Genomic DNA, 26,081 nt, shown 5'->3' with positions numbered 1-26,081 from the left:
CAATAAAAAATTATTTTAAAAATGTATTTACTACAAATGAATACTGTAATTACATAGAAGAAAAAGTAACCATTCCAAGTAAATTTTAAGCTTAGTATTTTATTTACTCTCAGCCTAAAGAGAACTGTGGGGAAATACTGAAACTTACTTAGATTTGTTTTTGATAGTGGTATGGGACAGCAGTTCTGAAGCTATTTAAGGATGTCTCAAAAAAACGAATCAGTATACTACTGGTAGTTAGGTTTCTCACTAGGAGAGAAGGGAGACAGAAATAAGGAACTGGGGAGGCAAAGAAGAACTCTAGGAGGTATTGGATTGGGATTAGAGTATCAGTATGAATTTATTATTTAAACATACCAATTTTTTAACTCTATTAAGTCTAGAAGCAATGACATTTACAGGAGCAATGAACATATCTAATGCCCAGATCTTGAATGTTAAATACCATTTTAACTAAAAGGAATCAGGCTCTTAAAAAAAAGGCTGATTTCAGGGCTAAGGCAAGGGAAGTACAAGATGAGTGTGGAAGCTCTTATACCAAAAACTGAAAAAGTTCTCAGAAAGAGAGGGGTATATAGGAACTGGTATAGAATGTAGTTTGACAGGGTTCTCACTGGTCAGATTTGGGATAGTTTCACTATCAAAGGAATAAAAATAGTCATGAACTACATAACATATTGAATGAAAGAATCCATGAATCCATGTATAAATAGATAAGAAAAAGTTCTTTTTGTAGAATACCAACTAACCAGTGTAGAATGGTAGCTAATGATAGTGTAGAATGATAGCAAATCACCATTTTGTAACAATCATAGTAACTAATTTTCACCACTAGGTGAAAGTTTACTGGGAGACAGAATATTTACACAAAGTATTCAATCATTTTTTAATTACAAAAAAGATAACCAAGATAGTAGAAAAATCTGATAAACAACCCCTAAACCAAGTAATCTAAAATCAACACTATCAGTAATAGACAAAACAGCATCAAGTACCCTCTGATGTGATATGCCACAGATATACCACATCTGTATAGATACATCGCATTTTTCTTGACAGAAGTACATAAACTGAATGGAATCATGAAGAAACAATTGATTAAATCCAAATTAGGGACAGTCTATGAAACAATGACTATTTAAGAATGCAAATACTGTGAAAGACAGACAGGCTGAGGAACTGCTGCAGACTAAGACACTCAAGAAATAACACAATGTTAATGTGTAATTCTGAACTGGATCAAAGCAGTCACTATAAAACAGTTTTAGGACAATCAGGAAACTTGAATATGGACAGCATAGAGTAGGTAACAGTAGTATACTGTATTTGACTCTCTGAGTGTGGTAACAGCCTTGGGAACATGAAAGAGAAGGTTATTGCTTATCCCTTTCTCACTTAAAATCCATCACCGACTCCTCAAAAATCAACTCAACGGCCTCTATATTAGCTGTTATATCTGCCTGAGATACTCCTCCTTCCCTGTATGGCTGACTCCTTATACCACTCCTACCTCAACTAAGGTTATTTCTTCAAAGGCCTATCCCTCACCCTGCATTCACTTACTATGACATGACCTTCTTTTCTTCACAGCATGTTATTACTTGAAATTACGGCATCTGTGTCTTATATTTATTATCAGCCTCCTTCACTAGAATATATGTCATAAGGATAGGAACTTATGTCTTGGTCACTACTTCATTTCCAGAATGTAGGACAGTGCCTATACACAGTAGATACTTAACAACTAGTCACTGAATTACTGAGTTACTAATTTTGACATGTACCCAGTAGGGAATCTACCTTTTAAGCATGATGAAAATCCTAAGGAAATCTCAACAACTTTAAATGCTTAGTATTGGGGAGAAAAAAGGAGGGTGATAACTTTTTAGTATAAAAACATTATCATCAGGTCAGGAGACACATAAAAACAACTTATTCCATTCATTCTGACTCTCAATATATTTCTTTTCAAACTAAACAAAGTGGGAAGATGGGAAAAGAGAGAGTAAGAGGTAGTGAGGGGGAAGGAGGAAGGAGGAGGAGTGGGGGAGAGAGCACACGAGAGGGTGAGAACAGAATGAGTACAAGAGAGGTATTAAAAGAACATCTACTTCTTTTAATAGAAGATACCAGCAAGTGTTTCTCTTCCAACCACCTTCTATCTCAAAACAAAACCAAAAAAAAAAAATAGGATTCATTAAAACTCATCTTCCAATAAAGCTGTGGCTGATACATTCAAGTTACAAAGACTTGAAGGGTGAACAATCATTCCCTTGCTCACTATCCCACCTTTGCATTTTAGAACAAGCTGTGATGTAATGAAGGCCATTTATGCCACATTCTTGTGTGCTGCTGTTACTGAAATTTTCACAGGTAACATCTGATAAAATACCTCTCCTGACAGACAGGTTTGCCAAAGCCACTTCAGGATTTATCTCTGTATTTTCTAGTATTTATTACACAGCAAGAGAAAATAAAACACCAATGAACCCGGCACACAATGCTCTCAATAACTGCTTAAATAAACTTACTACACCCACTCTTTTCTTCCCTAGGGAAATATGTAGGTCATTTAAATGGAACATTCTTAATGTGCCTTCATCCAGAAAGATTTATTTAACTGCCCCATTGAAACTTGCAAACAGATATGGGATTACAACAAGTAAGCAAAAGTCAAGAGAGAATAATTTAAAAAGTATAATTCCTAAAAGCAAATAATTCAACCCTGAGCACCCCAACTCATAAAGATGTGAACTACAAAACATAAATACTGTTAACTGAATCTTTTTACTTTATCTCTCTAAAACAGAGAAATAACTAATCATCCTGGTGTTAAGATCTGTCACTGTGCCTTCTTTTCATTCTGTACAATCTGCTTCACATAGGTAGGGACAAACATATAATGTGCCACAAAAATAAAGTAAAATGTTCTATGAAAAGACTAAATAAAGACATGCCTCCAGAGAAAAAGGAGCGCAAATAAAAAGACAGAATTTCAGATGCTGATAAAGAAATAAAAGATTACTTGTACCCAATCTTGAAAATGGGCAAAGGATGTGAATAGACATTCCTCCAAAAAAAGATATGCAAATTGCCAATACGCATATTAAAAAATACCTAACATCATTAGCCCCCTGAAAATGCAGCTCAAAGCCACAATGAGCTACCTACCACCCTCAAAACAATCAGGATGACTATAATGAAAAAGGTAACAAAGTGGCTGGTGAAAATATAAAATGGTGCAGCCACTCTGGAAAACAATTTTAACATTCCTCAAGATGTTAAACACAGTTACCACAGACCCAGCAATTACACTCCTATCAATATATCCAAAAGAACTAAAAACACGTGTTCATAAAAAAACAAAAAAACCCTGTACCTGAGTGCTGAGAATAGTACTGACAATAGCCAAAAAGTAGAAACCCAAGTCCCATCAACTGATGAACAAATAAAAGATTGTGTATCATACAAAGGAATATATTAAACCATTAAAAGGAATCAAATACTTATAAATGCTACATAATTTTTTTTTTTTTTAAGTAAGTTCTACACCCAATGCAGTGCTTGAATTCACAACCCTACATCAGGGCACCTGGGTGGCTCAGTCAGCTAAGCGTCTGACTCTTGGATTTCAGCTCAGGGCATGATCTCAGAGTCCTGGGAATGAGCCCCATGTCAGGCTCCATGCTCAGTGGGGAGTCTGCTTGTCCCTCTGTCCCTTGCCCCCACTCATGCTCTCTCTCTCAAATAAAAATAAAATCTTAAAAAAAAAAAAAGTCACATGCTCTACTGACTGAACTAGCCAGGCATTCCAACATGGATAAATCTTAAAAACACTATGCTAAGTGAAAGAAGGCAGAGGAAAAACATCACATATTATATGATTCTATTTATGGGACATTTCCAGAATGAGCAAATTTATAGAGATAGAAAGACTAGTGTTTGCCAGGACTTGGTGGGGAGGGGAGAAGAGGCAGTAAATGCTAATGGGGAAGGGGTTTCCTTGGGGTGTAAGGGGTTTTGGGGATAATTTCTCTGGAATTATACTGGTAATGATTGTACACCTTTGTAAATATACTAAAAACCGATGGGCTGTATAGACAAAAAGTTTTTAAAAAATATAGTTAGATGTAACATTTTCAATCCGTGGCTTTTGGCAATGTCCTGGCACACATCCATTTGTCAACTATGTATGAAGGAATATATCAGGACATTACCTCTTCTATCCATCTTCTTTTTCATGGACACTTACCTGACGCAGTCTGTCTTGTTCCCCACTACATGTTAGGGCATTTTAATTTGTTTTTACATATTTATAGTAGATGCTAGCTAAAAAAAAACAAAAAACAAACAACAAAAACAATGTCTCCCTATCCCTACTCTCTGAAAATTCAATTTATCTTTCCAGGTTCACTTCCTGTGCAGTTAAGAAATATATACATGGTTTGATGAATTTTATAAAAATGAAAACATACCCCAGGTACTCCACTTGAGTTTGTAACTCAACAATGTATTACCGACATACTCAATAACCAAGCACATGGAGAATATTCCTCATTCTTTACCAATTACATAGCATGGATGCAGCATACTTTAATCATCTAGCCTTCCACCAACTGACATTCATTCTTTGCACCTCTTTAGAAAGTTACTATTAGGGGCGCCTGGGGTGGCTCAGTCGGTTAAGCACCTGCCTTCAGCTCAGGTCATGATCTCAGGGTCCTGGGATCGAGCCCCACATTGGGCTCCCTGCTCAGTGGGGAGCCTGCTTCTTCCTCTGCCCCTCCCCCTAGCTTGTGCTCTCTCTAGCTGTGTCAAATAAAATCTTTAAAAAAAAGAAAGAAAGTTACTATTACATTCCTTTTTACTCTACACAATCTAGGCCCCACCAAGCTTTACAACATATGGAGTTGGTACAGTGGGTATCATTCTAGGTTCTAGGAGCAAGCTGACCTTGAGGCCCAGCCTTACCACATACTGGCAATGTAACTTTGGGGAAGTTATATCCTTACTGTGCCTCAATTTCTTCATTAGCCTAAATACCTTACAGAGTCCTATAAGGAATAAATGTTTTGCTGGAGTAATATTTACTGCTATATCTCCAGAACAATGAATGCCAGGCATAGAAGTACTCAAATATCAGCTATCATTATTACTATGCCTCCCCATGAATTCTGTACTCATTACCCAAATTCATTATCCAGGAATGATTCCCTTTGACTCTACTGTTAAAATCTTCTGCTGCAGCTCTCTCAGCCTGTAATGATTAATTCATCCAATGCTCTTAAGTATTCCTCAAAATCTGATGCAAATGTCAGGAAGCCTTCTTAACTTCAACCTTTTACTCTTCCATGACCTTGCCTGCCTAATGACTTCACACTTACATCAGTTATTTATAAAACTGTCTATCTCCACAATCCGAATGTAAATTTTTTGAAGCCAGGGGCAGCATTTTGACCACTTCTGCATCACCAAATATGCCAAGATGTGCTTGGCATTTGTTCATTCATTTGATCAACTAATATTTGAGTGCCGAGCCAGGTAATGCTCTGGGGATAGGGGAGTAAAAATAAATGTTCTCCTTTGATGAAGCTTACGTTCTATTGACAAATACAGAGATGACAAACAAGTAAACATATAATGTAAGATGAAGTGATGTGAGAAAAAATGAAGCAGGGTAAAGGGGATAGGGAATGACAAGGGGGGGGCATGATTACTTTACAGAGAAGTGAGAAAGGTTTCTCTGATAAGAAACTTCAGGTGGGAGAATGAACCAGAAGAGATTCAAGGGAAGAATATTCATGTGGAGGTAAAAATACAAAGATCCTGAGAGGGAACACACCTAGTATATTTGAGCAAGTCTTTGGAGGCAGCAAACAAGGTCAAGGCTGATAGATGATAAAGTATAGGAAAAATCATGTTTTTGTCAATATGTGGATTTGGGGTTTTAGTCTGCGCGAGATGAGGACCTCTGTAACAAACACCTAAGCAGAGGAATGACATATCTAAGTTACAATCACCATGGCTGCCAAGGGGAATATGAGACAGTAGAGGACCAAGGGCAATGGCTGGAAGACCAGATAAGAAATAAGGGATGATAATAAACTGACACAGGGTAAAACTTGAAGTTGTATTACAAAGCTTTAGTAATCAAAATAGTATGGTACTGACACAAAAATGGACACATAGTTAATGGAACAGAATAAAAAACCCAGAAATAAACCCACAACTATATGGACACTTAATCTCTGACAAAGCAGGGAAGGAACATTCAATGGGAAAAGGACAGTCCTTTCAATAAATGGTTTTGGGGGCGCCTGGGTGGCTCAGTTGGTTAAGCGACTGCCTTCGGCTCAGGTCATGATCCTGGAGTCCCTGAATCGAGTCCCGCATCGGGCTCCCTGCTCAGCAGGGAGTCTGCTTCTCCCTCTGACCCTCCCCCCATCTCATGTACTTTCTCTCTCATTCTCTCCCTCTCTCAAATAAATAAATAAAATCTTTAAAAAAAAAAAACAAATGGTTTTGGGAAAACTGGACAGCAACATGCAAAAGAAAGAATCTGGACTACTTTCTTATACCATACATAAAAGAACAAAAGCAGCACCTCTTTGACACTGGCTGTAGCAAATTTTTTCTAGATATGTCTCCTGAGGTAAGGGATACAAAAGCAAAAATAAACTACTGGCACTAAAAAATAAAAAGCTTCCGCATAGCAAAGGAAATAATCAACAAAACTAAAAGGCAACCTATGTTATGGGAGAAGATATTTGCAAATGACATATCTGATAAAGGGTTAACATCCAAAATATATAAAGAACTTATACTAACTCAACACCCAAAAAAATGAATAATCCAATTAAAAAATGGTCAAAAGACATGAACAGACATTTCTCCAAAGTAGACATCCAGATGGCCAATAAACACATGAAAAGATGTTCATCATCACTTACCATCAGGGAAATTCAAATCAAGACTACAATGACATATCATTTTATACCTGTCAAAACGGCTAAAATCACAACAGGTATTGGTGAGGATGTGGAGAAAAAAGAACCCCTGTGCACTGTTGGCGGGAATACAAACTGGTACAGCCACTGTGGAAAATAGTATGGAGGCTCCTCAAAAAGTTAAAAATAGAACTACCCTACAATCCAGCAATCACACTACTGAGTATTTACCCAAAGAATACAAAAACAGTAATTCAAAGAGATACATGCACATTTATGTTTATAGCAGTATTATTTACAATAGCTAAGATATGGAAGCAGTCCCAGTGTCCAACAATTGAAGAATGGATAAAGAAGATGTGATATATAGATCTATACACACACACACACACACACACACACACACACACACACAAACACATACACACACACACGCTGGAATATTATTCAGCCATAAAAAGAATGAAATTGGGGCGCCTGGGTGGCTCAGTCATTGGGCGTCTGCCTTCGGCTCGGGTCATGGTTCCAGGGTCCTGGGATTGAGCCCCGCATCGGGCTCTCTGCTCGGCGGAGAGCCTGCGTCTCCCTCTCCCACTCCCCTTGCTTGTGTTCCCTCTCTCGCTGTGTCTCTCTCTGTCAAATAAATAAAATCTTTATAAAAAAAAAAGAATGAAATCTTGCCATTTGCAACAACATAGATGGAGCTACAGAGAATAATGCTAAGTAAAATAAGTTAGAGAAAGACAAATACCATATCCTTGTACTCATATGTCGAATTTAAGAAACAAAACAAACAAGCAAACGGGGAAAAAAGAGAGACAAACCAAGAAACAGACTCTTAATTATAGAGAACAAACTGATGGATACCAGAGGGGAGGTGGGTGAAATAGGTGATAGGGATTAAACAGTATACTTATCATGATGAACACTGGATGATGTATGGAAGCATGAATCACTATGTTGTACACCAGAAACTAATATAACACTGCACAGCTGACTAACTGGAATTAAAATAAAAACTTAAAAAACAAAGAAATAGGGTGGGAGCAGTAGAGATAGTGACAAGTAGTGGATTCTGGATATATATATATATATAAAATTTTATTTTTTGAGAGAGAGAGAGCACGCACATGAGGGGGGGAGGGGTAGAGGGACAAGAGGGAGAAGACGACTCTCCGCTGAGCAGGGAATCTGAAGTGGGGCTCAATCCCAGGAGCCTGGGATCATGACCTGAGCCGAAGTCAGACACTTAACCAACTGAGCCACCTGGGCATCCCGATTCTGGATATATTTTGAAGAATGGAAAGAACTTACTGACTGATGAGTAAAGACAAAGAGTAATCACGATAATTATTAGATGCTATGATCTAAGCCTGTGCTTCTCAAACTTTACTATGCATCAGAATCTGTAAGAGAGCATTAAAACAGATTGTCAGGCCTCATCTCCAGAGTCTCTGATTCAGTAGTTCTGGAAGTGGAGTCTGAGACACACTGGCCTGCCAACAGGAAAAACAAATTACTGAGATGAGAAAAACTGAACACGGAGTTCAACTTTGAACATACTAAATTTGAGATGTCCCAATATCACCTCTGTGTTATTTTCCCCCCAAAACCCATGGCCTCTGTCTAATCATGGAAAAACATCACATACACTCAAACTGGAAGACCATCCTACAAGGCATCTAGACCAATACTCTTCAAAAACTCATCAAAACCTGAAGATCACAGAGGGAAAGGGACTAGATCAGATCCTGGAACACTTGTGGAAAGACTGGTGAAATCTCAATAAAGTCCATAGCTTAGTTGGTGGCACTGTACCAATGTTAATTTCTTTCTTTTGATAACAGTCCCATTGTACCATGGCTATGTAGGATGTTAACATTAGGGAAAGCTAGACGGAGGGTGTGAGAGCTCTCTGCATGATCTTTGAACTTCTTATAAGCCTAAAATTATTTCAAAATCAAAAGTTTTTAAAAATTAAGATGCCTATATTAGATATCTAAGTAGTGATGTCACATAGGTAGTTGGATATTAACTCTGAAAATGAAGCAGTCCAGGCTGAGGATATAAAATGAAAAATTACCAGTGTATAAATGGCATCTAAAACCATACCGCTAGTTGAGATTACCAAGGAAATGAGTTATTACAGAAAAGGTCCTAAGACGATCTTTAGGAGGCTAGGGAGATAAGGAGAAACTAAAAAAAGGGTCTAAAAATGATGGCTAGTGAGATAGAAGACGAGGGAGTGGTGTCCCTACGCGAAGTGAAGGAAACATTTCATGAAGAAGGAAATAAGCAACTGTTTTCAATGCTAACTTGACTGAAGACTGATGTGGGACTAGAAATGTGGTCATTTGTGAACAAAAGCTATTTTAGTGGAGTGGTAGCGTAACACTACTAGACCATGCACAACCTTTACATAGATTTAAGCAATGCCCTTCCTGAAGACACTTCCATCTCTTACAAAACTGTCATATATTATGCTTTCATGAGAACAAGAAATTTAGTGCCACCTGCTGGAAAACCAGTCACAAATATGTGATCATTGTCCTCTTGAATGTGGCACTCTTGTGCATACACAACCTGCACAATCATACACAGCAGCTTAGTTGGCAAAGTCTGATTAGAATGGGTTCAAAATAGAATGAGAAGAAAGAGGAGACAGTATAGACAATTCTTTCATGGCAAGGAGTTTGGTATAAGTGGAACAAGGAAATGGAATAGCCAAAAAGGGAGGTAGATTCAAGAGAGGGTTTCTCTTTTAATGATGTTAGGTATCATAGGCTGTTTCAGTGCTGCTGAGAATATTCCAGTAGAGAGGGGAAAATGATGCTATAGCACAAGCAGGGAGAATTGCTGAAATGTTATTGAGTAGCTAGGAGTCAAGATCTAGTAGACAAGTGAAGAGGGAGGCTTCATTTTTATTTTTTTAAGACTTTATTTGAGAGAGCGTGAGCAAACTCCCCACTGAGCAGAGAGCCTGACGTGGGACTCGATCCCAGAACTCTGGGATTATGACCTGAGCCGAAGGCACACGCTTAAGTGACTGAGCCACCCATGCGTCCAAAAAGGTAGGCTTTAAATAAGAGAATGCATAGTTAAGTTAGTGAACAGCAGGAAAAGCAGAGTATATATGACCAAATGGAGATAAGTTAATTGAGAAGATGATGATTGAGAAGATGATGGGAATATACTGAAGATCTCTTCTGGTTGCTTATTTCCTCAATAAAGTAGGAAGAAAGATCATTAATGGACAGTGAGGAGTGAGAAGTGTGGAAGTGGTGGAAGTTTGAAAGAAGAGAAATTCCTGCCAGCATCACATGAGAGTGTTTAAGGAAATGTGATAGGATTTCAGGCAGCACTAAAGACCTACTTGAGCTCAGGGGCCAAAATTTAAAGTGAGACCATTCAACAATGTTGCATTTTACATTGTCCATCTACATGTACAGTAGACATAATTGGATTTAACCAGGATTGAATCCAGGATTTAACTAGAGATGTACAACAGGAGAAGGGTCAAGAAATGTGAGGGTATGTGCAAAGGAGTAATTATAAATGACTGTGTATAAGGAAGTGATGAATAAGGAGGTGCTCTGGTAGGTATTCAACAAGTAATGAGATGAATTTAAAAAGGAGCTATCAATACAAGCATCCCCAATCTTTAACTTAAAAATTTGCCATGATTGCCCCAGGCTTCCTTACCAAATCGAAACTCCTCAGCACTGATCTCCAATGCCTTTCCATACCACACAAATACTTTTAACTGCTATTACTCTAACATACCTGGTAAGCTCCACTTAAAGTGATAACCAGGATATTCTAAAGTTCCCAAATCTCCCCGAGTCTTTCTAAAGACTCCAAAGGTTTTGATGTTGGCACTTCCAGAAAGAATTAATGTAAGTTGTTGAATGTAGTTCTTATCTCTGAACTCCTAGAGTTTATAATTAAATAATCCCTGAAGCTAATAGCTGGGCTACAAACATAGCTTTGTTAAAGAAAATTCTTCTATGTAATTGCACATATTCTAGTGGTATTTTACATCCTGGGATGTTTTCCATAATTTCTCTGGATACTGCTCTAACCAATTTCACAAGACAAATCAGGCCATCAATTGACTTCCTATTATCATCTTACCTTTCATTCTTTTTTTTTCTCCACCCACCCCTAATATTAATATTAATGATAATCAGTTATTAGTCAATAGACCAGACCCTTATTAAGGAATCTCCAACTTCTCACAAATCCTAACCATACACTGGGTATAGCTCATTTCTTCTTTATTAGAATTACTTGAAAACAAAACAAATGAGAATTCCTTTAAGCATAAAAAATTAGATCTGCAGCTGTTAAACCCGTTTTTAAGAGGAGGAGGTATATAGGTTTATTACACCACTAAGGCAGTCTTCAGTCACACTCCTGGAGAATGTTGTTCTCCAAGTCAGATATCTACTCTCTGTGCCAACATACACAAAATGTTGGCCAGCTGTCAGGAACAAAATGTAAAAGTTCACTAGAGCACCATCACCTAGAATTAAGGCCACAGCTTGTTGTTAGGAACACAAAAGCTTAGGTAATTATCTAATAATAAAAAACTGTGAGAACAATTCCTTCAGGAAAAACAGGAGCACTTGTTTTTCTGCTTCAGGATAAAAACAAAAATATATCACTAAAAAAGCCATAGATAATTTTTTTCCTTTCACCAATTTCTTCTGAAATTTTCTCTTCTATTAATTCTCCAAGAAGGCTAATATATTCCCCACCAACCCCACACGCTTAAAGGAGCTAAAATGTATACAGTAGCAAGAATTGAGAAATGAAGTTATATAACACATATTCCAGTGAAAGTGACATGCTTCATTGACCTAGTACTTCTATCACCAAGGTTAATGTCAAGCGGGTGAAACAAAGTTCTCACAATGATTTCACATGACTAAAGTAAAAAGCTAATTTACATGAACAAAGATGAGAAATTTCTATGTTCTTCAAAAAAGGGAGCTGAGCTTTCCAACAAGGGCCTGGCAAAATGGCTCCCACAAAGAAGAGTGATGAGAAGAAAAGCTGTTCTGCCATCAACAAGGCAGTGACCAGAGAATACAACATTCACAAGTAGATCCATGGAATGGGTTTCAAGAAGTGTGGCCCTCGGGCACTCAAACAGATCCGAAAATTTGCCATGAAGGAGATGGGAACTCCAGATATGTACATTGACACCAGGCTCAACAAAGCTGTCTGGCCAAAGGAATAAGGAATGTTCCATACATTATCTGTGTGCAGTTGTCCAAAAAATGTAACGAGGATGAAGATTCACCAAACAAGCTCTACACGTTGGTCACCTCTGTACCTGTCCCTGTTTTCAAAAATCTACAGTTAATGTGGATGAGAACTAACCGCTGACTGTTAAAAATAAAGGTATAAAACTGAAAAAAAAGGGGGGGTGGGGAGCTGAGAAAAAATACTCTAAGATTCATAATAAACAGAAAGGATCTGACAAATCATGTTTTGTACTGAGACAAAAGCATACAGAGAGAGACACACAGAGAGACACACACACATAGGTTTCCCCACCCCAGAAGTTATCTTCAAATTCTACCCCTATGTAGAAGCTTCTCACATGGAACCACTGACAATTCTGGAATTCTGATGATGTGGTATAATTTATGTTAAAATACCGGAAGGAAGTATGTGGTGGTAAAGAGATTAAGTGTTATTGGATTTTATTTTTGCAAATCCATATGGTAAACCCTATATGTTTATAAAATAGGGTATATATAAATTAATGCAACTTAATATTACTATTTTCAGACCCAATATTCAAAGCCTAACACACACACAAAATAATGGCCTTTCAAGCAATGAACTATGGTTTAGAAATGGAAGCATATGCTCCAACCAAAACAGTTAAAAGTACCATGGTTCAAATGATTACTGCTCCATCAGTACATGATGCACTAATATGGACAACCATCTCCCCAGTTTTTCAGTTTACTTCTGTGAATACATAATAAAGGGATCAAAGTTGAGGATCAGTCTTCTCATTCCTATGAGGCCAGTCATCACAACAATCTTATACTCCTCCTGAAACCCAAGACACCGTAATCCTCCACTCCTTTCCACCACCCCCTTCATCTATTTTCCTGTTTTGGCAAGATGGAAAGATGAAATGCATGACATCAGGATACATAAAAGTGATAAAGCAAGACTATTAATCAAAATAATATTAGCATATCAACCAAGTAAATATGCAAAAATCTAGTAAATAAAACAAACTACTATAATTAAGGTCCAGTTCATTTGTTTTACCTCATGAAACAAGCTGTGTGCCTGCCTTTCACTGAGAAGACACTTCATTTTTATATTCTGACACATTTACATGGCATCTTTTACATCCTAGACAAAGATTCACCCAAGGGTTATAAATAATATTTCCTGGGTCAGTACTTTAAATAAATTTTAGAAGTCCCCCTAAAAAGAGATCTGAATTATGCTGATGATATTACAATCTTAGAATGTTTGTGTAAGGGGCGCCTGGGTGGCTCAATTGGTTAAGCGTCTGCCTTCGGCTCAAGTCATGATCCCAGGGTCCTGGGATTGAACCGGCACCACATAGCATCAGGCTCCCTGCTCAGCAGGGAGTCTGTTGCTCCCTCTCCCTCGGCCTGTCTCCCCCGCTTGTGCTCTTCTCTCTCTCAAATAAATAAAATCTTAAAAAAAAAAAACCCACAAATGTTTGTGTACTAGTTATTTTTTAAAATACAGACATATACACCACAGGACAAATAAAGTTTCTGTTTTTCTCTGTAAATCCATTTAAAAGTATATATATGATTACCCTATCAAGGTCAAAAGGGTTAGACTATACTCAGAGACAGGTAAAAGCCTCTGAAGTGGTTTTACCATCAAAAGAAATAATTATCATAAGAGCTTGTTTACGTTCATGTATGAAAGTGTAAAGATCACTACTAGCTTTGCTGTGTTTCTGTAAGGTTCTGTCTATAAAAGTACAGATGAAACATAACCAACCTAATTCAAGATGTTAAAATTAATTACGTTAAATAAAATTAAGCAAAGCACTGAAGTTGAATCACATGGTCCTGGAGTTCTGTGCTACTGGCTCCATCTGATCAGAAGGATAGTGACCAAGTAAGGTACTTCTGGAGGATATTAGTTCCCTAATCTAGAATGTATGACCACTTACCCTTTAAGCATAATAAAATGCAGAATATAAATAAGTTGGTGACAATCTATTTAATTTAGGATTATTCTTCATAGCTCTGGAAACATGTATATCTTGAAAATATCAGTAGCAAGAATATTCACAATATTGGATATGAAATCCTAGATCATATAGAAAGTTGTATCACACAGATTTGATTCTACTACCATTCAGTCTTAACCTTTTACTTCCCCTACCCCCTGCGCACTGCCTTCTCTCCCTACCATCCCTCCAATCTAGTTTCTATCATCAGGACTTTACAAATGAACTATAATATAACAAGGTTTTCAAAGAAAGAATAATCATGATGTGATTCTTCCATCACTTAAATATAACAGTACTGATTAACTCAAATTCTAGTACAGAAATGACCACTTTCAATGTAAACTTGAAGATCTTACTCTATTACTCTATTACAATCCTTCCCTATTTCCTGAAGTTAAGATTCTGCTAAGATATATATATATATAAAGCATTGTTCAGCAGTCTAACCTTCAGATTTCAAGATTAATTTTAGGGTACAAAAAAGTCAAACCTTGGGACTTTCTAAAGACCTAAAAAGCTTTATTATTACACTTCTTTGGTTTCTATTACAGAAACAGTCATTTCTTAATCATACTCACACCCATGAATCTTTTCCTGAATGACACAAAGCAGAGTTTTTGTGCTAAAATGTTACGATGCAAATCCCCTGCTTCAAAGAAAAAAATCACCATCAACAATACCTGACAATTATAATCTGAGCCATGTAAAGTCTAAAACAACTCTGAAGGATATACATTAGTGGCCATTTTTAAGCAGGCTTTATGATGATAAGACTTAGGGAGGGAACTGGGTTATTTAAGATATGGAACTGTTCATATTTACAGGATGTGCTAAAGAATACTTTGAGCTTCTGTCTCCTCTGTGACAGGGGTGCCTGGGTGGCTCAGTCGGTTAAGCGTCTGCCTTCGGCTCAGGTCATGATCCCAGGGTCCTGGGATCGAGCCCAGATCTGGCTCTCTGCTCAGCAGGGAGCCAGCTTCTCCCTCTCCCTCTGCCTGCTCCCCCTGCTTGTGCTTGTGCTTGTGCACAGGCGCACGCACGCTCTGTCAAATAAATAAAATCTTAAAAAAAAAAATGTTTGTGATAAAATCACAGACTGAAACCTGTGTATAAATTTCATTCCTAGGTCTTACCTAATTTTGCTTACTTATATTTTCTGACGACAAGTTGTATTCTATTTGCAACCAAAAGTCCAGTAATAAAGACCTCTGAAACCTGTATCTAGCAGAGAGGGATTAGACCAACCTCGGAAGTAAACAGGATGGTATATGGGTTAGGTTGTTTATAATAAAGCTTCATTATCTTGAATTATTATTATGAATTCTCAGATTACAAAATACCTTCAAATTACCATATACATAGTTTTAAGGTTTGTTAAAATTTCTAAAAGCTATAGAAAGGCAAAAGAAATGCTTCCCTTGTATCAGTTCCCATTACATTAGAAATGTACTTTTTCCAGATAATTTGCCTTTATGAATTAAATCAAAGAGCTTAGATGATTACATTCGAAGTTCATAAAGGACCAAAACAGTAATATATCCAATCCATTTGAAAGCGATATGGTTTGGGCTTTAGAATTTTATTGTAAAGGTTGTACAAGGCTAGATTACGAGGCTGCTGCAAACCTGGGAAATCTACCAGATGCATAAGAAGAAAAAGAGAAAATGAAAAGACAAAAGTAAATACATTTTCCATTTTGTACAACTATTCAGTAGTAATGTAACTAAATTTAGTTAACTGCTAATTAACTAGTTAATCATGCAAAGTAACCATTCAGGTTTATCTCTTTACATGAATCACATTACTTTCAGTAAATTAAAATACTTGTTAAAAAGTAAAAGTGCTTTTAATTAAAAATTACATTTATTATGACTATAGAATCTTAGGCACTTAACTGAAATTAAGGCATGGGTCACTGTAGAAGTATTAAAAATGGTATAGAAAAGCAGCTTTATCAAAGTATCATATCACCAAAGGCTGTTACATCATGCCTGGACCATGCTTCCTTCTCACTTGTGATTAGTGTGTCTGATTCTTTTCACCTCAATCTATTTGGATGGCATGGGGTGAGAGGATAACAGGCAGCTTTTACACAAACACAAACCTTCTCCTGAGACATCTTCTGAGTGATGTATTAACATGTTAAAATCATGAAAAATCTTTCCAAAATTACAATGATATATACATACCCTTTCAATACAAAAGCATTTGTCATTATCATTGATGGCATACAGCTTTCTTCACATTCTTTTTCCTTTCACAGAAGAATTCAATTACAAACAACACTACACAAGTAGTGACTCAATATAAAGTAATTTCTGCCAAATTCTCCTAACGTGATCAATCCTCTATGTATAGAAAATGTATACCATCAACTTGCATGACAAAGAGTCCCAGTGTCTAACGGGCTTAACACTCATATCTCAGTCATGGCTGCATGGCCGGGAAAATGAACACCATGATGGACTCCTGCATTCTTCACATTGTGCTCATGGACAAAGTCAATGTAGTTTCTATGTGCAGGCTGGGGTGGGGACAAGGCCCTTGTGTTCCACTGGTTTCCACCACGTTGACAGCAGTCACTGGCAGCAGAGAGCCTGGATGGTTGGGGAGTGGGAGGGGAGCACAGTTAGTCAACAGGAATAGGAGAAAATGGATGTGTAAGAGGTAATAAAGGAGAAAGGTAGTGTGACCAGCATGCACCACTGCTATGAGTAGTTATTGACATCTACTCCATGCAAAGACTTACAAGAATGGGGGGGTAGAATCCACAAAGTTATATGTAGTGGAAAAGCTCAATATGGAGATATGAGTAAGTAATCAGAGTCAGTTAAGTGAATTAAATAACGAGGGAATTTCACAGAGAACAAAATACTCATCTGTCCCTGATGTTGGTACCAAAATCAAAGTTAAAAATGTTGTCTGAAGTTCTAATGAGAAGGAAAAAATATTTATGATCTAATTTAATTCAAATATTTAAAAGGACACTTCTACATTATGGACAAAGGCACATATAGAAAAGAGCAGCTATGAAAATTATTCCCCAAATTAAGTGATTTCACAAAACTGAAATCCAGGAAACAAAATTGAGAAAGAACATTAAAAAAACAAAAAGCTACCTTCAGAGGCCATGTAATTTTATGTCAATGTTTCCAATTAACGAAGGAGAATCATTGCTCCTTCTATAATCAAAGTTCCCAGGACCTCAGAATCAAATTCAACAGGTACAGATAATGTGATGAGACTGTAAGCCCCTCCAAGGAACAGTTTAGTAAGTATAGTAAGATACCCTTATCACACAGTGCTATAGAACAGGCCTACAGAACTATGAGAATGAAGCATGCATACAAGCAGTTCCTGGTTAGAAATAATTAGATCCTCCAGTAGAAACATTTGTCACAGTTCAGAAAATCAAGGTTTAAAGGGCAGCACATATTTAAGATAATTATAAAGAAAAAAAAATCAACCCAATTATAAAAGATGTCTAAGGATAAATTTTTAAATACAGTATTTTTCTAACTCAACTAAAGCATGAATCCTCATCTTTTTTTCCTTAAGGAAACTGAAATTAGCTAAAAGGATTTTTCAGAAATTGAATGCTTTTTTACAACAAAATCATCATCTTTTCTTCAACAGATATACAATTTGTTCATCAGATTTATCCCATAAAATTCATGACCCTCAATATACGGTCTCTGAAAATTTAGGAAATTAAGTTAGGTTTATGTTGTCCCTGATATATGCAAGATTTCCCAAATATTATTCAGTTTTGTTTTTGTTGTTGTTTATAAATGGTTTAATGGATGTAATACATAAACTGTTTCTCCAAAGGTGATACTCTAAATATTGGATAATTCTACATTATTGATATGCCAAATCATTCACTGAAATAATGGTGTCATTTAGAAGACATCAGTGAGAGAAAGCTAAAGAACTGAACATGAAGTAGGTTTAAATTAAAATGGTTAGAAGTTATCTACCTGATAATAGTCTGTTATTCTGCCCAATTGTTCAAACCTTGGGAGCATTTCCAAATTGTATTAACTTATCACTTTCTAAAGGAGGACTGTTTTATATTCATTTAAGAGCATTAACAACAATAAAAGCATGCAGAAACAAAAAGTGAAATACAGAATGCACTTTAAATTCAGGCTAGGGAATCCATTAGCTCCAAGACAGAACAGTTCTATATTCAGTTCCATGCCACTGCTGACATACACTGAGGCTCATTAGGTTTTCAGGATCACCATTTTACTCCATTTCAGCAAAGGAGGTCTCAGCACAAGTATATAATGGAAGGACACATAGCTCCAAATTTTCCATTTTCCTTAAAATTAAATACCCTCAGATTCAGTAATGTCTCTTTTAAAGGCTGTGTCAAAGGAACTACGGAGTGCCTAATAAATCAAATTAAATAGATTTAAATATGTGCCCATTAAAATTATAAAACTCAATAAAGATTTAGTGTCATAATATAGTATGCAAACCCCCTCCCAGACTCTCATTCCATATTAACATAAAAGGTAACCATGTATTAAGGGAGTTCTTTTATAGGTGAAGTCTGGTTTCCTTGCCAATCGGACTTGGTGGTAACATCAAGGCCATAAAACATAGCTGCTTACTGGAGCTGTGTTTTCAGTAAGAAAATGAAGAAACTCTTTTTAATGGCTTAAAAAAATAAAGACGAAAACTTGATATTTAGAAGCCTCACTGTTCATACTTTAAGTGTGTGCCCACATGCACACACACACACAAAGTACCCCTCTACCACACTCTCAGGTAAAAGGAAAAGAAAAAAAATAGTAAAGAAAAAAAAAATCCCTCAATCTTAGAAACTAATCAAGCTTTTTGGAACTGAAGTAAAAATACGCCCAACCATGAAGAGCAAAGCATCTTGCAAGTTAGTTAAGCCAAAATAACAGTGAAAAACAATTTCATAGCAAAGACTGAAAATAATCACCAACCACTGTTGACCCACCACCATGAAGGAAGAACTGGTTGCACAGAAAGCTGACCAAAACCTTGAGATCACCACAGAAACTCATTAGATTTCAGGTACTAAACAAACTAAGAGCAAGAGAAAAAGAGAAAAATCCTATGAATTATCAAAGTTCATTTCACAGACACACAACTTGAACAGATGCAACCAACATGACCATTCAACCAAATAATTCCCTCCAAGCCACATACATTTATTTGGGAAATGATGAACCCTACTGATTACCCTCCAATAAGCCACAAAGTATTCATATTTGTGTACTAATTATGAATGTAAAAAAAAAAAAGACCCTGGAAATCTAAACAAATAAAGTATCTTCTCTGTCATCAGATTATCTCTCCATCCCCCAAAAGCATTAAAATATTTTTTTTAGATTATAATCTTGTTTCCCTTTTGGCTTGTCTTCAGTTTTTAATGAAAAAACACATTCAAAGCACTAGCATTATGTTGTGTGGAATAACATATGATGAACTTATTTTCCTTTTTGATCTGAAAAAAGGTTCTGACTAGCATTGAAGTCCTTTTCAACAGAGAACCACCCACCACTTCCAATCATGCTAACCAAAATAAGGAGAGATGTCTGATGTTCCTCAATTAAATAACTGCATTCCCTTCTTCATACATATCCTTTATTTTCCCAATCCCAGTATGATTGTTTAATAATATGTTTCTGTTCAGCTTACAAATATGAATAATTTGCTTTCAATCATAAAGTCTTCTAAGATTATGGTTGGGAATTTAGAATACCATTAAGCAAGCAACATTTTACTCCAGTTTAAGGAGTTAACAAACCATTTCCTGTCATGCTGGTCTAATCCAGGATTCCTTGGAAGATTCTCTATCTCTGCCAGCATAGGACCAGAGGGAACAGAAGGAATCCCAGGCAGAGTGGATCTCACACCCCAAGCCTGTGGATTAAAAAATTATAAAAATCATCTATTTTGCCTAGATAAAAGATTTCTTCACCAATAAACAGAACATTAAAATGGAATACTATCTACAAACATAGTACAAATGCTTGAATGTTATGTATTACCTCAGAGATAGATAATAATTAAATATTAATACCTTATTCATTAAATAGGATTTACAGGAACAAAAAATGTTCTATAGAGCACTTATTCTATTTACAACATCTCAGATCATAACAGAGGGTTTCATTACCTACTTTACAGATTAAAAAAAAAGAAAACGCCCGAAGTTATACCACTATGAAAATTCAATTAATAATACCACTATTTGTCATAATTAACTACTGTTCTAGTGTTCAGAAGTTTAATATGATCTCACCTGTTGGGAGCCGTTACTCTGAGTTGAAACATTATTGTGAACACTGTAATGGGGAAAAATATCTATTAAAAAAACCATATATTAAATTCGAGGGCTTCACATTGTAAGATTACACATACAGTAACGAAAGTAGTTTTATTTTTAAAGGCATTATTTTGTTGCAAATAAAGAAAATATTACTGTTGGAAGCTAAAACTAAAATATAAGATGCCCAGAAAACATTTGCTCTTATAGACACTTATTTTTCTATAATCCGCTCATTTGAGATTTCCATATACCTGTATTTTAATTGTGCTTTAAATGTATAGTTCACTACTAATCTTGTTTATTCATTGGACAGTATCTGTCAAAGATTCAAAATGAAGAGCAGCAAAAATGATACCTTAAATTCAAGGCACTGAGCACAAATATCCACATAAACTTATCTGTGTCACTTCTTTTGTATATTCCTAACCTCTCAAGATTTTCCACTGTCAGCAATAGCTCAACATTTTATAACTCAAAAGGCCTTAGTATAAACTTAAAGTCAGAAACCTCTCTGTATGCTTTCTACTCCAACTGATTTATAAATATGTTTTTTAAATTTTTAGTTTAGGCTGTATTCATTCCCCTCCTCCATCGCTTTCCCACAAAAAAACACTTAAAAAACAATCTAAAACAAAATAATAAAACCAAACCTCAGAACAGCTAAAAAAGAGAACAATATTCAATGAAATAATTCAAAGATGACATCACAACAAAATGATGGGAATTAAGAGTTTATGGACTTCACTACAACAAAAACTAATGATGTAATGTATAATGATTAACAAAACATAATAAAATAAAACTACATCAAAAACTAATGATGTATGGTGATTAACATAATAAAAAAAAAGTTTATGGACTTCAGACCTTCTAACATAAGCATACATGTATCCTGAGGTAGAAAATTCAACTAAGGTAACTGAAAATATATTCAAAGTTTTATACACACACACACACACACACACACACACACACACAAATTCCTGGAAAGTGAGAAAAAATAATCTACAGATTTAATGAGAACACTATGTTCCAGGAAAACGAGATAGGGAATTAAATTCATTCAATCCCTTATTGGATAAGTAAAGAATATTTAAGGTACCCCAAGGAGATTAAAAGGAAATCACTGCAAATATCTGGCTGGCACAGACCTCTTCATAGAAATATTCAAGAATATTATACCCAGGGATACCTGAGTGGCTCAATTGGTTAAGCATCTGCCTTCGCCTCAGGTCATGATCCCAGGGTGCTGGGATCGAGTCCTGCATCGGGCTCTTTGCTCAGCAGGGAGCCTGCTTCTTCCTCCGTCTGCCTCTACCCCTGCTTGTGCTCTCTCTCTCGGACAAATAATATCTCTTTAAAAAATAATAATATTATACCCAGCCAAGATGTCATTCTAGTAAAAGGGAACGGCCAGGGGTGCCTGGGTGGCTCAGTTGGTTAAGAATCTGCCTTTAGTTAGTTCAGGTCATGATCTCAGGGTCCTGGGATCAAACCCCATGTCAGGATCCCTCCTCAGCTTGCCCTCTCTCTCTCACATAAATAAAATCTTAAAAAAAAAAAAACACAAAAAAAAAAGAAAAGAAAAAAGGAAATGGGCAAAGCTTCTCAAACCAAACTCTGAATACAGCATCTAGGAGCCTTTCTTAGAGGGGTGGGAGCAAAACAATCGGATGAAGGACAACCAATTAAGAAAGAATTCAAGAACGAAGAGGCTGGGGTGCCTGGCAGGCTCGGTCAGTTAAGTGTCTGCTTTCGGCTCAGGTCATGATCCCAGAGTCCTGGGATCGAGCCCCACCATAAGACTCCCTCCCAGAGTCTGCTTCTCCCTCTGACCCTCCCTGCCCCACCCCCCCCCACTCATGCTCTCTCTCTCTCTCTCTCTCAAATAAAGGAATAAAATCTTTAAAAAAAAAATGAAGAGGCCTTGCTAAAGGCTAGGTGATGAGAAGTGAATCCATTTTACATCTTATTTTTAATTACCTACATTTCTATTACAAGTTGAGTCACCAGAACTTGCAGTAGCATTGCCTGGATTCAAACCCAAGCGGCGCCGCTACCACTAGTTCTAGTCTCTAAACCTCAGGTTCTTCATTTGCATGAAACTGTTAGGAGGATTAAATGCATTAATATTAGCAAAACACAAAGAACAGTGATAAATAAAACTGACCAAAAAGAAAAAAAACTGTAAAAAAAAATACTGGTTAGTGTATAACTGTTGTCAAGACAATTGCAAAGAATATACCTGTCAGGCATGATTTCTTTTGACTAATGTTGCTGCTCTCAGAACACATTATGCTGGTTTAAGTAATCCATAATCCCAGATATTACGAAATCTCATCCAACCTGCTTGGCTGGATGATCCCCTTGGTTACTCTTTGAAGCTTTTCCTTTAACTGAGAGTAACTCCAGCAAGTGATAAATAAAAGATGAATAGTAACATGAAAAAAAGTGCTTATAATATGTGATCTTAATGGGATCATAGTCCCGTTTTCAAATAATTTGAAATGTAGAAAGCACTATTTTCTCATAATTACACATTCTTTCACTTCCACTAACACAAAAGTAGGAATGAATACTTCTCATTACTGATCTAATCCAAGCTTTTCCTTTCAAAGGACCACCTGTAATAACTGACCCCTTTTGCTCTTATGCTCTCTGTATTCATTACTTCCTCCTCCGTTCCTTTTTTTCCTCTCTTTTCCATCTTCAAGATTCTGTCAGCTAAGCCTGTACACAGTATTAATCACTGAAATGTGATCTATCCTTTAAAATGTCACCTCTTCTTAGGATACTTTATACTAGTCAAGACTCATAGGGAATAGTTAGGAAATAAAATAGTATAAGGAAAACCGCTGACATCAGCCAATTTAAAAACCTGTTACTCAAATAGGCACATTACAAGGTCAAGAAGCTTCTTAGGTTAAATAGCTGTGCTTTTTCAAACAGTACTGTTTTCCATGGTTCACTGGAGCAAAACTGTTCATGCAAACAGAACTACAAGGGCAAGAATGAAAGGGCATTCATGCCAGTCCAAACTCAGGTTCTCTCAGTGTTATGAAGAGTGGTAAATAACCTTCAGGAGAGTTGGGTCCCCCTCTACATTTCACATCTATAAGTTTATTGTAAAAAATAGTAACAATAAAGTATCATTGCTTAAATATCCCATTTCTGTTGTGTTTTCCAGAGCCAAATGCATTTTTTCCTTTTATTTTTATTTTTTTTCTTTTTATTAACATATAATGTATTATTTGTTTCAGGGGTACAGGTCTGTGATTCATCAGTCTTACATAATTCACAGCACTCACCATAGCACATACTCTTCCCAATGTCCATCACCCAGCCACCCCATCCCTCCCATCCCCCTCCACTCCAGCAACCCTCAGTTTGTTTCCTGAGATTAAGAGTCTCTTATAGTTTGTCTCCCTCTCTGGTTTCGTCTTGTTTCATTTTTCCCTCCCTTCCCCTATCATCCTCTGTCTTGTTTTCAAATTCCTCATATCAGTGAGATCATATGATACTTGTCTGTCTCTGACTTATTTCACTTAGCATAATACCCTCTAGTCCCATCCACATTGTTGCAAATGGCAAGATTTCATTTTTTGATGGCTGTGTAATATTCCAGTGTGTGTGTGTGTATGTGTGTGTGTGTGTGTGTGTGTGTGTGTGTGTGTGTGTGTGTGTGTGTGTGTGTATACCACATCTTCTGTATCCATTCATCTATTGATGGACATCTAGGCTCTTTCCATAGTTTGGCTACTGTGGACATTGCTGCTATAAACATTGGGGTGCATATGCCCTTTTGGATCACTACATTTGTATCTTTGGGGTAAATACCCAGTACTGCAATTGCTGGGTCGTAGGGTAGCTCTATTTTCAACTGTTTGAGGAACCTCCATACTGTTTTCCAGAGTGGCTGCACCAGCTTGCATTCCCACCAACGGTGTAAGAGGGTTCCCCTTTCTCCGCATCCCCACCAACATCTGTCATTTCCTGACTTGTTAATTTTAGCCATTGACTGGTGTGAGGTGGTATCTCATTGAAACTTTGTTATTAAAATTAAATTAATCTTAATTCTAAGAAAGAGACTATATAGTCATACGTAAGTTTTTGGTCAGAAATGTATATTTAAAAAAAAATTTTTTTTTAAAGATTTTATTCATTTATTTGAGACAGAGAGACAGATAAAGAATGCCCACAAGCATGAGTGACAGGGAGGGTGGGGAGTGGTAGGGAGGAGCAGAGGAAGAAGCAGACTCCCCGATGAGCAAGGAGCCCAATGTGGGGCTCGATCCCAGGACCCTGAGATCATGACCGGAGCTGAAGGCAGATGCTTAACCGACTGAGCCACCCAGGCGCCCCTCAAAAAAATTGTAAAGGACAAATTCTTGCAAATAAAAACCTTCATTTTTCAACTACATATTATTGCTTGAATACTTTGTTTACATTTTGGTAAATTCACCAGGTTATCTTTCTTATTTTAAGCTCTAATATTCTGTCCCAGCCTCCCTTTCAGGTAAGCAAGATATAATCCATTAAACAAAAAACAAACACAATAGTTTAAAAAGTACAGAATACCTCTAACATTTCTCCATCATTTTTCTTAAAGGCATAGCTTATAAATAACTACAATGAAAGTAAAGGTATACAATTTAGGAAAGGCAGAAAACTTTGTTTTTTACCCAATTAAAAATTCACAATAGAAAGAATAGCTCACTTCCTCCATACTCTATTCACTGATTTATTTTTAACAGCCTACTGACAGCTAAAGAAACTTCAGGAGAAGTGCTTTTGTGATGAATCACTAATCACAGCCCAACTTTAATGGTCTTCTAAGTGGGAAAAAAAAAAAATAGGGCATCTCAAGGAGAGGCTGACCGTACTCAGTACCCCAAATCAAATGATTTCCCCTTTTGAAGAAGCTCTAGTCATACATCTGCCATATAACAGTAGACAAATTCAAGAGTTAACAAGATTTGCAAGTATGTCCTGAATCTGATACTTCGATGTGATGCTTCAATGGACATTCCAGGAAACTGACACATACCAACAGCTGAGAAGCATTATATGAAACTATACATTGTAATATGTACTATTAAAATTAATTTGAGTCATCATCAAAAGTAGAATTTCTGGGGGCGCCTGGGTGGCTCAGTCGTTAAGCGTCTGCCTTCGGCTCAGGTCATGATCCCAGGGTCCTGGGATCCAGTCCTGCATCAGGCTCCCTGCTCAGCCCAGAGCCTGCTTCTCCCTCTCCCACTCCCCCTGTTTGTGTTCCCTCTCTAGCTATCTGTCAAATAAATAAATAAAGTCTAAAAAAAAAAAAAAGGTAGAATTTCTGTAATGGTGATTTGAGGACTCTCTCCCCAGTGAAACAAACATTTAGCTGGGGAAAATTATTAAAAAAAAAATCATTAAAAAGCATACATCAGTGAATAAACATTTATTCAAGAAAATCTACTAAATCTCAGAGCTGAGTCTGGCATTGAGTCCCTACTCCCCCAAGTTCAATGTGGTGAAAGCTTTACTCCATGTGAGTGTGGCCAAGAAGATGGAACAC

The 26,081-nt window shown here is 36.8% G+C and overlaps 1 protein-coding gene across 10 annotated transcripts in view; it reads right to left on the bottom strand.

The window, feature by feature from the left end:
* EPB41L5 (erythrocyte membrane protein band 4.1 like 5) overlaps positions 1-26,081 on the bottom strand; it is a 154,299-nt gene that overhangs the window by 67,829 nt on the left and 60,389 nt on the right. For 9 of the 10 annotated variants that reach the window (XR_012375987.1, XM_073885152.1, XM_073885137.1 and 6 more), the window contains 2 exons: positions 20,495-20,537; positions 19,997-20,112 (listed from right to left, as the gene is read on the bottom strand). Coding sequence is in view for 9 of the 10 variants with exons in the window: in XM_073885152.1 (XP_073741253.1) it covers positions 19,997-20,112; positions 20,495-20,537 (159 nt within the window). In the remaining variant the exon portion in view is untranslated. Of the gene's footprint in view, positions 1-16,241; positions 16,803-19,996; positions 20,113-20,494; positions 20,538-26,081 lie in introns of those variants that run through there. The other variant, XM_073885165.1, reaches the window with a different exon arrangement.

This window comes from Callorhinus ursinus, unplaced genomic scaffold, assembly GCF_003265705.2.
Source record: "Callorhinus ursinus isolate GAN/ISIS: 27379988/994484 unplaced genomic scaffold, GSC_fseal_2.0 scaffold2, whole genome shotgun sequence".
In the NCBI taxonomy this organism is placed as follows: domain Eukaryota; kingdom Metazoa; phylum Chordata; class Mammalia; order Carnivora; family Otariidae; genus Callorhinus; species Callorhinus ursinus.
This window is presented reverse-complemented; position numbering and strand designations above follow the sequence as displayed.